Below are 12,738 nucleotides of genomic sequence, written 5' to 3' on the forward strand. Positions count from 1 at the left end.
ATAAAAATATGTGCAGCAGCAGATAAATTACTTAGATATATTTTTTTAGTTTTGTTATTTATTATTGTATTGTCATGATTAGATATTTTTTACCTTTTCCATCCAGGTGTTTCCTTGCTCATCGCCTTCTCCACATACGAGGAATTCTTCAGCACAAACGGCACGAATTTCGTTCTTAAGACCTATTATAAATAGATTAATGTGTTTAGATAGGAACAAAGTTATGTATAGAAATGTGTTCACAATTATTTTGTAGTAACTGTTACGGGAGTCAAATAGTTTCAATGCTTCGGTTTTCACGGTAGTCATATTGAAATGATTAGCTATAAGTTAAAAACAACAACTTTATTAAATAGCTTTCATTATAATAAGTCTGGCATTCTTAATAAAAGCTCACCGGTCATTTCAGCTCGTGTGTATCCAACGTTGGGGAATACATCATTAAGCAGAGAGAAGAGTAGAGGAATATCTTCTGCTACCAACTTAGGAACCATGGTCTCACAAACTGATTGGATAAGAATGTCTTGTTCTGGGAGAGATTCCGCTATTGAGGCCTCATCGGGCACTTCTGTGTCGCGTTCTTTAAGGTTTTCCTGTAAATTAAATTTAATTAATAAGGCGATTTAAATTGCTTAAATATATATATATACGCTTAAAAAAATATTCGTTTGTCTTTGTGGCGGTAAATTATGATAGGTTGAGCGTACCGAAAAAAGATAGACACAGACGGTGAATGCCGTGTTATGGACGGTCTTGATTTATAAATTGATTTGTTATTTTTTTTGTAACTTTGATTACCTCTTTCTATAATTATGAATTTAGTTTTTAAGTTATTTGAAATGTTTTTTTTTTGCCTTGGGAAACACCCTTTAATAGGGTAATAGAAAAAAATGATTTATTTAATTCGATTTGATAGAATAGTCTTATGGCCTTATTCATATAATTTAATTTTCAGTTTAGTCTTCTTTCAGTTATTGTATTCTTGTAGACTACTTTTTTGGAGTTCTTTTTATAATGTACTCATTCGTTTTATTTTATATAAATATAACCTAAAATGATTCATAACACATACAATTGGGTTACGGGGTGTACTTTAATAATTTTTGATAATTTTTCCATTAATAATTTTTGATGTAAGGACCAACAAAGCAGTAACACATACCTTTATCTTCTGAATGCGATCACGCTTGACGTTACCAGCGGAGACAAGTACGGATTTCAGAGCTCGAAGTCCAAAATCGTAGTGAGACTGGTTGGACAGTTGTTCGTCGCAGAGCCTAATGAATTATAAAATAATATTTATTTAATATAATTATACATTTTCCTTTGGAAAAAAGAGGTTCCAGATACCATGTCTGTTTTTAAACCACTAGGATTTATGATGTGTTATTGTTGTGGTATATTTTACTTGATTTGCCAAACATAATAAATTAATAAAATATCGTAATAAGAATTATAAGTCTTACTTGAAGAAGGGAACAATCTTGCAGGCCAGTTTCTCAGCAGTTCGGAACCCTTGGCTAAACAACATAACCTCTGCAATGAGCTGTCTATCGGGTGTGGTCATAGCAAGACTGCGGAACAGCTTTTTCAAGTTATCAGGAAGATTGGAACGACCGGCGTATCCAGGGTTCATTGTTATGAAAATGGCCATATCTTGACTGACACGGACTTGTTTGCCAACCAGCTCCACTGTGATCGACTTTGCTGAAAATTAAGATTTTTTTATGAGTATTATAGAAAATTTATAATAATAGAATTTCATTTAAACAAATCAAACACAACACTACCCGTAAAATTCTTCGAGTGATTTTACTGATCTTGTTGAAGCCGTTTACAAATTATTTGAAGAGATCTATTAAGTATGAGGGTGTGCAATTATTTACTAAATTTCCGTCTAAAATTCCAAATATTAGCGTGTTTAATCAATTTAGCATTAAATATACACATCAGAATGAGCAAATTGCAATGCTTATAAAGGTTTAAGTGGGAAAACGATACGAAATAATCTCGATTTCGCATTTTAAACGAGACGAGTATGCCAGACACAGAAGGCTGATCATCTACTTGCCTATTCGATTAACAAATGATCATGAAACAGATACAAAAATCTGAGGCCCAGACCTAAAAAGGTTGGAGTGCCATTGTTTTTTTTTATATTGTACCTGTATTATCGCCTTCCTGATGACTCTTTAGTGCCTCCTGTATGGTTTGAACTTGTTGCGATACAGCTGATAACATCCTCTCTTCCAGACGATTGAACTCGTCGAAGCAACCCCAAGCGCCGACCTAAATATTATTATTAATATGTAAAAATTAAATTTATATAAGTAATATCAAGTGAAGCTTGCAATAATAGTTAATTCGCGATAAGTCAAATATTTTTCGATCATATCTTCAAGCAATACATTTTTTTAAATCACATTATAATACACACATATTAAATAAGTATGAAACTGAAATATCTAAAAAAGGAAATACCTGACATAGACCAACAAAGATTCTTCCCATGGCCTGGAAGTCGAACGTCTCGTCACAATTGAAGACGAGCACAAACCGACCCAGTTGGTTACCCAAAGCTTTTACGGATTCCGTTTTACCGGTACCAGCCGGACCTATGAATAAAATTTCATATTACTAAAATCAGCGCTTTTAATGTATCACGTAATATTAGTGCAGATAAATCTTTTTTAAAGAACTTTGGCGATATTTTTATTATTACCTATTTATATTTAGTGTCAAAAATTTATATGAAACTATAACCTTATGTATGTTTAATTGAGCATGAGATTATTAAAGTCTGTCTTATTTAATTTTGAAATCAAATATTTAAGGAATTTCTACATACCAAAAGGTGAACCACCAAGTCTTGCCTCCAAAGCCTGGGTCATGGTCAAGTAACAGCGGTCTGTAAGCGGCGTTTGTACCAAGCGGTCTTGCACGCCGAGGTATTCGAAACCATACAAGAATTTCGCATTTGCCATATGAATTGTAAGTTGTTGAAGAACCTATATACACAAAAATGCTTTTTCAATAAATAATTGTATTTATTTTTCTGAAAAATTTTTTTTTATGTCTGAACTTCTTCTTAGTTATATATTTTTGACTTGACAACGTCTAATAAATCGATGAAAGTCGGCTGGAAGACGAAAAAGCATGAATAATTGTCCCGTTAATTGGCCTATGCGTACGAGGGTTAACTCCATCTTTGTATCCATACAAAATAGTGATAATTCAATAAAAAATATTCAATTTTATTCATAAAGGAACTTATTAAACTAAGGTCTGTAAACCGACTTAACAGACAACCACTTTTTCTTCAAAATATTCACTTTAAAAAATCAGGAAAAAAATCATAGTAGAACGCATCTCAAGCAATAAAAAAAAACACACTAAACCTCAAATATCTGTTTCTTTCCCTAATCACTTCCGGCACTTGTTCTAAATGAATGTCATGTTGTAACAATCTTCTTGAACAAATTAAGTTTATAAATACGAGCATAAGTTCTATACTAACGCTATCTCTATAAAAGATGTTGAGAAGAAAATACATAATAACTATAGATGACAGGTGCGTTCGATAGTAAAATTTCCGAAAGTGAACGTAAGCCTTGGTAATATAAAGTTATTAGGAATTACACTCACATCATTGTTCCTAGGATCAAAGTAGAATCGCATCTCTGAGAGCCAATCAAACGAGCGCGCGCTGTTGACGTCATTGGCGATGAGACGTCGTGTTACCGTTCGCTTGTGAACAAACTCGTTTATCTGTGGGCAAAAACAAGTTAAGGTTTTATTTTGTACAAAATTATTAAATATCAATAAAATTATATGCACTGTAGTGTAGCCTCTGTGTAACGTCAAACTCCCTGAAAGTTAACATTCGTAGTCCATATAACAGCTCTATCGTCATTTAAGCGTCACCGTAGATTTTACAATATATTTATTAATTTTGTACGTCCATGAATGTTTTTGAAATCATTGCATATTTTAGACACGTTTGTGAACTTAGCTGAGAAGTGCCAGAATAATAACTAAAAAGTAGTATGTATTTACCAAATGTTCCAGTTTCTTTCTTCTCAAAGGCGGTTGCTCCTGTAGTACAGAGTCGGCAAGTATATTTAACATGTTCTCAACGTGAGATAACACTCGCTTGAGGCCATCACCTCCGCCGCCGACTAAAGCTGCATCCACGTCTTCGGACCAGAGAATTTGTACGGCCAACACAACTATTTGAGCCTGAGGAACAGAACGAATAATGACGATAAAATATAAGTGATTATAAAAATAATTGAAACGTAAATATAACAATTTGTTAAATATGTTTAAAGAACTTTAATAAAATATGTCTTAATATTCATCTTGAAGAATACTATTACTTACTTTACTGGAAGGACCAAAACTTCTAAAAATCGTTATTATTGAAAATAACGTAACTTACTTGATATTTATCACACCATTCGATAAACTTCTGCGGGTCGACATTTCCGTCTTTGAACTGCTTTACGTCAGCGACTGAGTCTTTGAGACGACAAGCGAGGGTAACGCGCATCTCTCGCTCGACCATTGAGAGCCAGGAGTTGATTTTGGGATTCTCAACTGTTGATACCGGCGATGTAAAGTATACCTAAAATAGATTGTATTAGCCATTTCCTCTTTTTTAAGTGGAGGGATACAATATTAAACTATCCTAATGAGTTAAAAAAATACAAGAAAGTTTGAATAGATACAGGGATTTTATTCGGATCGAAAATTACTGAGTGCTACTGTACTATATTGGTAAATAAAATAAAAATTGAATTGTGCGGTGTGCCCTTTAGTTGGTTAAAACTAAAACAAAAACACCCTCACAGAGTACACATTAGCTTCTTCAAGTTATTTTAAGTACATAACTATCATAAACAAATAGTCGGTCTAATTTAATTGTTTTAACTAAAGTCTCGTCTGTCTCATTTCAGCACATGTCAAACCCAAGTTGACAGAAAGAGATGAAAGATTAAGTTTTTAAATAAAAAAAGAACATTTAAATATTTTAAAGACTATCATAAACTACTCACTTCTTCGCCTTCCCGTGAAGCGATACCGTTAATGATTGTGTTATCCTCATTCAGAATAATTGCACTAACACCCGCAAACATCTTCTTAAAGTGCTTTTGAAGACGAGCAATATTCTTGCTGTTACCAATTATCTCTAAGAGATCTTCGTCTCCCACAAAGTAGAACCTAAGAAAATAATATTTATGATATTGAATTTGATTTGTCTTTTTACAGCTGTTGTGGCTCGCGTACTTTAATTACTATATTTGCAGTAAGTTCAGAAATCGTTTGTAGCGTACTCGCACACTTAACAAGTATAGGACAATATATCATAATTTATGGTCTAATTCAAACGGACGGAACGGATAAATGAGAAGCGGCTTACAAGTATGATATACAAGGCAATCGTGGATGTTGACGTGGTGGCCTTGTCGGGCACATCTGGACTAAATCCAGAGAAGTTAAAAGTGTGCATGCATGGTAAATGTCATGAAAGTAGATGAAATGAGAGGAAGTGGTTGGAAACTGGAAGTGAAGTTCTCGCTTATCGTAATGAATTCTCTAATTACCTTTGAAGTTGTATAATTTAATTTTAGATGAAGATAGATAACTACAACGCCTAAGTGTATCCTGCGATTTAAGTACCACTAGTTTTCTTTGGATATCCCATATGGTAGTAATTATAGAGACGAAGACGAAAAATAGTCACGTAAATAGGGTCGCAGCCTATATTCATATTTTTTATGAATTAGACCGATAATTGAACAAAGTGACCCAAAACTTGTATCAAAAATTTCACATAAATAACACAGAAAAATTAAATATTTTAAGAATTACATACCTTGGAAAACTGCTTCTTTCTCTTTCTAGATATTCACCCAAAGCCTTTTGTATTTTTCCAAGTAAGTCTGCAAGACGTTCAAGAGATCGCTGTACTCCAGGAATATTCAATACATCCATAACCATTGGCGATTTGCTTACTTTCTTCATAAGACCGAGGAATTCAGAACTGGAAAAATAATATGTATTGTCAAAATAAACTTGCAGTGCTTGTTTAGAAAAAAAAAGTCTTAAAACAATTGTAATTTAATTGTTTGGCAGTTTAAATAATAGTTAGTTTAGGGACCTACTTTTTAGTTTTTATTACGATTAAAATTACTTTAACTCTAACAATCAATAACAAAATATTTCGCCAAAAAAACGATAGAGATCATAGAAAAGTTAGTTAAAGCGTGTCTCATATTTCGTATGATTTTATTCATTGGATTGTATTCCTATAGATTTACACAATACATATTAAATGAAATACAATTAAAGAAAACAATTTAAAAGTAATGTCTTATTATTATATTACAAAGGACACGGCTGCTTATAAGTATTACGATGGTTTATGAATGATAAATATATAAATATTTCTGTATAAAGATATTAAAAGTACTATCAATGTATATAGAAAGTGAAGTATTGTTAAATATCGCCCATCCGAGTAAGGTTTTCTGTTATCAGTCTTAGGTTATTGTGCAATATTTTGTAATTTAAGGTCTTTTAAAAAATAATTTATCTTATGTTTGTGCACACCGTCATTTATTACTTCTAATTTCTTTAACTTGTTTCTTTTTTTTTTGTATGTGTATATATATGTATAAGATAAATACCTAATGCTCTGGAATCGGCTAGTTTCAACCGGTAGCAAAGTTTTGATGTCGGCGGAACCACTGAAGATGCCTTCGAGGTAGACCCAGCGTCTCTGCACATCGATCCACACATCGAACAACGCGTTGATACGGTTGAGTTTCTCTTCCCATGTGAGAGCTTCTTCTTCGAACACCTTTAAAGAGAATAAAGTTATATTTTAAACAATTACGAAAAACCCGACGAGTATGAATGGTGAATGAAGTGACAGAGGTATGTCAGGGTCGCAGCAAGTGTAGATCCGTGCTCTCTGCCTACTTCCTTCAGGAAAAAGGCGTGAATATTGAAATAAATTCAAAACAGTTTACGACGACATCGTTTAGAACAACAAACCGGTTATATTGACCAAAATCAAAGGCAGTTACGACTATCGGTTTTTACGACCAAATATGAGTAGTCCCTTTGATGTCGTTCTAACAGATTTTGACTGGTTTGCTTCGGTTTTATTTACATATAATTTATAGCTTACTCAGCAGCATTGGCCTATTGGCTTAAGCTAATAACCCCGATATAACAAATCCAAGTGATTTGAACGCTAATCACTTGGATTTGTTATATGCTCAATGTTATATGGCATGCAAATTGTCTAGAAAATATAAATTATAAAATAAGGATTGCTTTTTTTATAAATATTTACAGCCTACCTTGTAATAAGGCGACAGCTTCATAGCAGCAACACTGTTTATATGCTCCTTAACTTTGTTGAATAAATCATCCCAACCACGAATTATCTTGCATTTGTTTTGATAGTTGATCAAGTCCAGTTCGTAACTCTGCCACGATTCACGAACCTGTTTTAATAGAGATGGTATTAAAAATTGATTAAAATTTAATAACAGTTAAAAACTAGATTAACATTAAAATAAATAGTAGATAATCACTCTCCGAAAACATAATACATATCATTCAACTCCCGTAACGTAAATCCAAAATATTTTTGACTGTATACAGAAGTCATACTTTCGCTAAGATATATATATGAAAGCGTATTAGATTATAAAATATTATCCTAGCTCGCGCTAAGTTAAAATCCTAGCGGATCTCTAAATACGTGTACGACGTCGTATGCGTACGTCGTACAGGGTAGGTTTTGAAATAGAAAAAGTGAATAAATGTAATTATTAATTTAAAAAATACATACACATTGTAAGTACAGCAGTACAGAAAGTGGTTGACGAAAACTAAGATCCGTACAAATATTTGATGCAGTGTGTAACACTTCAAGTATAAAGTTGTAAAAGGTCAATGTTTTTGTCAAATGTAAATTCTCAGTTAGGTAGTTTTCCATATATCGATAGTTACATTAATAACGAAAAAGCTTTGGAAAAGTTTATAGTATATTCGTGTAATACCTTGGAGTCCTTAATACCAAGATTTGTTAATCAGATACCGGAGTCCTTACAATACAAATATATAAAGAAAGTACAATTAGATAAAAAAACATTGCTTTTTTATAATAAATAAGATGTCGCCGCCACTATACCGTCAAGTTATACACGACGTAGCATTATATATTTTTTACCTGCTTCAAGAACTCCTCGAGAGCCATCTCTCCCTGCGCCACTGACACAACATCGCGCACAGTATGTTCATTATGCAGAAGGTCCGCATCCCAAACCTGGCCCAAGGTCAGCTCAGACAGAGACCATTCCACTTTCAAGGCGCGGCACAGTTGACGCCAGTGACGCTCTTTGAGGGCGTCCGATTTTAACTCCACAATCAACATGTTCACCTGGAAATATATATTGCAATTTACTAAACGGTTTTATAGTTTTTATAAATTGGGATATCCTTAGATCAAATTAAATTGAATACCACTAAAACTCTGTAATAGATCAGAAAACCCAAATAGATACCAAAGAAATATGCTAATTTGTATCAGATTTATTATCTTTTGTATAAAATAGAAACATATTTAAAAATAATGTATAGATAATGTAAAATAAAAACTTTTTTATGCTAACATTTTTCTAATATCATAAACATTTCTATTTATACCTTTGTGTAAGACTGGAGCAACTTGCGAACGTATTCATAGCTGTCGTACATACGCAAGCGAGCTGGTAATTCTTTCAACTCATTCAACATTGCTTCTAACTGTTGCCTGAAAGACAAAAACATTACTTTTAATGTCGTGTTGTATAGAAATTTTATAACAATTTAAAAGGCATTTATAATAAATCTGTATGTTAATGTTTATATTTACATATACACACAATCTATGTCCTGGGTTTTGTATCATAGATTCATAATTAATACGATAAATGTTTTTTTTCCAAAATGCTTTTCGACTACACTAATTTAGATATTTTTTGGAAACAATTATATTTAAGATATAAGAAAATTAAAAAAATAAGTATAAAGTATTAAGTATATATTTAATAAGAATAGATACTTTAAATAATCCATACATTAAGGAAGGCAATCATTTAGATAACATCACAATATGTCTTAGCGCACAGCTAGTACAACGAACAAAGTTACCTGAGCTTCCTAGGCTGTACAGAGAGCCAGGGCTTATCGCGAATATCGTCGATTTGTGTCCAGATCTTGCTAAGCGAAGACCAAACACCGCGCAAGTCTTGCAATTCCTCTAGAGCGACTGTCATGCGCTCGTTGTTCACTGAGCTACCTAATAGATTAAATAAAGATTTTTCTGGATCAAAATTGGAGTTAAATCCTTAACCATTATTTACCATTTTACGTTCCGATAGTGTTATGTATATTATTTCTTCTATTACAACCATACTTATGTTTGGAAAAGTTATATTAATAAGAAAATACTTTTTTGTGAGTGAAAATGATACTTTTATGTTGCATCAGTAAACCCTTAAAGCGAATAGCAAAAATATTGCCATTTATTCAGTTAATATTAAACCCATTGCTTATGTTAATTTTAACGTCACATATTGTTACAATAATGAAAAAAAAAAACGAAACGAAAACAAAACAGAGAGAGAAAAGAACGTTTTCATATCATATATATATAGATCATTTTTATTCATTTAATTCAAATGAATTTTGTACTGTGATATATGTATTTTGCTTTATAATAGTAAAGCAATAATACAATTAAAAAAATACACATTTACACTAATTCTTTATATCTCAATATCTTATAGGCCTTAGAAAATCGTCCCAGTAACTTAACACTTTTAGTTTGATAAACTGCTTAAATTTTTTCAGTTCATGTTACGCTACGTAAATCTCTCGACCATTAACATATTTCTTCAACCAACTTTCGTTAAAAAAATTTATATGAACTTATTCTCCTTAAGATTTAACGATCATATACACTTATCACCTTTTGAAACAGATCTTATCTTCACCAATAATTGAGAGGGGTTATCTCAAATCTTAAAATGTTTAATTTAAGAATTATAAACTTTTTAAATTAAACAACCAACGAACCTATTGTCGCACCAAATGGCGGAAGTTAATGTTCAGCAGAAGATTTTATCGGTAAGAAAAATTGTATACATCGTTTAGAGATTAAGTTGAAAATTAAGAAAACACTTTTAAAACGGATTGGAGCTATGTATTATTATTATAAAATTATAATTATTTACATAATTTTAGGAGTTGATATCGACCCCGGGGTCATAAATACAGATAACACAACCTTCTCTACAGCTGTGATACTTTGACATTCAACACCTTTTGTCTTCAGTCACCGTGACCACGCACGCTGTAAAGCACGTGAAACGTCGGAAAAAATTAAATTTAAAATTATGTAAATAATTAGAAGTTTATAGCTTCAATCCGTTTAAAAAGTGTTTCCTTAATGTGTAAAAGCTATGTTAACAAAAGACAATACTAGTTGAAAATTTCAAATAACTAGACGTGTTTATTATCAGTAATTATTAAAAACAACTGTGTCGGATTGGTATACAGAGGTAGAAAGGACCTTAAGAAAATCTCGCTATTAAATTCTGTTCTGTAAGTATACTGACCTGTATCATGAAGTTCTAAAGCCTCTTTTGCCTTAGCAACGTTGTCCCTTTCGTCTTTAAGGCGCGTGTACCGTGTCTCCATCGCATTAAGACGGACCAAAGCGTCTTCTGGTCGAGTAGAGCCATCAGTGGGCTTACTACGTTCCCACTCAGTGAGGAATTCAACTGTACGAGATTCGACCGCTTTGTCTTCAGCAACGATCTTTTGTTGGAGTGATGCCACCTATAAAATTTTAATATTTATATATATGTTCTTACCAAACTATACTTAAAATACCATAAAAAACACAAGAAATTAGTGGTGATATGGTCAATGTAAGTGTTGGCCTAGTGGCTACAGCGTGCGACTCTCATCCCTGAGGTCATAGGTTCGATCCCCGGCGGTGCACCAATGGATTTTCTTTCTATGTGCGCATTTAATATTAGCTCGAACGGTGAAGGAAAACATCGCGAGGAAACCGGCTTGCCTCAGACCCAAAAAGTCGACGGCGTGCGTCAGGCACAGAAGGCTGATCACCTACTTGCCTATTCGATTAACAAATGATCGTGTAAAGGTACAGAAATCTGAGGCCCAGACCTGAAAAGCCAATGTCAAACCTTCCACAAATTCATGTGATTTTTATATGTAACAAATATTATTTCTATATGAACATACTTGTGTCTGAATCGAAGAATCCTTCCTGCGCATGATTTCATTAAATGCGCTCCATTCTCCTTCTATATTGTCAACGTGGAGCCAAGTAGATGGAAATTGGAATCTGTACGGAAAAAAAATACATTATGAAACGTGATTTTTCATTCAAGTGTAGTTTATTTTACACGTTAATATATTATAGGCATTATATATTCGTAAAAAATCTGATTCAGAAATCTGAGTCTCAGATCTGAAGAGGTTGTAGCGCGGTTGTATGTATTTATTTTAAATAAAATATATCACATGATAATAAAATCTAAGTTACATTTCCCATAAAGGAGGTTTAACCAAGTCCAAGCTAATAATTACCTTTGTCTCTCCAGAATACGCTGAGCCTCTCGGTAAATATCGACTTGCTTTTCCCAAGCCAACACCTCACGCTTCAGTTGTTGTACATACGTGATAAGAGATACCGCATCACTGGTGGATGCTGCCTCTGTTTAAATGAATGTTTTTAATTAATTATATTTGTGGTCTCAAAATATTCTGTATTAAAATATGACTGATAACTTTTTAACGTATAGACCATTCGAGGATGCTTACTGATCTAAAAAAAACAGTCAAAAGCCGGGTTGTCTTTTCAGACCAACAAATATTTGTATAACAACAATATAAACGAATTAATATTGAACTTTACGTTTTGTGTAGAAATATCATAATTATCCAATTAGGACACATTCAACACAGATAGTAAAAAAAGATGTCCTATATTAATAGGACAAGAGAAAATTATATTTTCTGTTTTTGGGCATTTTAAACAACATACGAAGTCTTTTGATCGTAAATATTTCACTTTATAATAATATAATAAATAACATAAAATTCAGTGTGCATGATATGTATACCCGAGTGCATGCGCACCTATATATGCAGGTAAGTACGTGAATGATCATATAAAAACGTCTCCGTAGACAGTCACGCCTCAAACCACCCCAAATAATAAAAAATAATGTAATAGACGAAATTGGGACTAAATAATTAATTATTAGGAAAATAACTTTATCAAAAGATAATATTTTAGTTTAATTATATCATACCAATGGTTTGCTGTTCCAGTTGTCCCCTGGACTTGGCGAGGCTGCCATGGAAGGCCACCATTTCCCCACCAAGGAGTGCACCAAATTTGCCCAACACTTCCTTGTGCCACGCGTCGTACTTCAGCGCGACTTTACTTTGCACGCGAGCGAAATCAATCACCACGGGCCCGTATTCACGGCGCGTGTCCGAAGTATCGAATGTCGTACGAGATTTCCTTTTAATAAAGACAAGTAAGTAGTAAATATTATCGAAAAGGCAGAATCTATAAGAAAATACTGGGGAAAATAATAGGAATTACTGGTTCGACTTGTGTTCTATCCAATT

The 12,738-nt window shown here is 33.0% G+C and overlaps 1 protein-coding gene across 9 annotated transcripts in view; it reads right to left on the reverse strand.

Annotated features, from left to right (window-relative positions):
* LOC123706896 (dynein heavy chain, cytoplasmic) overlaps positions 1-12,738 on the reverse strand; it is a 51,656-nt gene that overhangs the window by 26,651 nt on the left and 12,267 nt on the right. For all 9 annotated transcript variants that reach the window (XM_045656491.1, XM_045656488.1, XM_045656492.1 and 6 more), the window contains 21 exons: positions 12,414-12,628; positions 11,686-11,812; positions 11,338-11,440; positions 10,683-10,905; positions 9,214-9,361; positions 8,728-8,833; positions 8,252-8,461; positions 7,374-7,520; positions 6,693-6,865; positions 5,879-6,046; positions 5,058-5,223; positions 4,442-4,627; positions 4,057-4,239; positions 3,646-3,768; positions 2,849-3,008; positions 2,482-2,615; positions 2,166-2,289; positions 1,467-1,707; positions 1,163-1,277; positions 398-593; positions 94-182 (listed from right to left, as the gene is read on the reverse strand). In XM_045656491.1, coding sequence (XP_045512447.1) covers positions 94-182; positions 398-593; positions 1,163-1,277; positions 1,467-1,707; positions 2,166-2,289; positions 2,482-2,615; positions 2,849-3,008; positions 3,646-3,768; positions 4,057-4,239; positions 4,442-4,627; positions 5,058-5,223; positions 5,879-6,046; positions 6,693-6,865; positions 7,374-7,520; positions 8,252-8,461; positions 8,728-8,833; positions 9,214-9,361; positions 10,683-10,905; positions 11,338-11,440; positions 11,686-11,812; positions 12,414-12,628 — 3,337 coding nt within the window. The remainder of the gene's footprint in view (positions 1-93; positions 183-397; positions 594-1,162; positions 1,278-1,466; positions 1,708-2,165; positions 2,290-2,481; positions 2,616-2,848; positions 3,009-3,645; positions 3,769-4,056; positions 4,240-4,441; positions 4,628-5,057; positions 5,224-5,878; positions 6,047-6,692; positions 6,866-7,373; positions 7,521-8,251; positions 8,462-8,727; positions 8,834-9,213; positions 9,362-10,682; positions 10,906-11,337; positions 11,441-11,685; positions 11,813-12,413; positions 12,629-12,738) is intronic.

The sequence above is a fragment of the Pieris brassicae genome, chromosome 3 (genome assembly GCF_905147105.1).
Source record: "Pieris brassicae chromosome 3, ilPieBrab1.1, whole genome shotgun sequence".
Classification (NCBI taxonomy): domain Eukaryota; kingdom Metazoa; phylum Arthropoda; class Insecta; order Lepidoptera; family Pieridae; genus Pieris; species Pieris brassicae.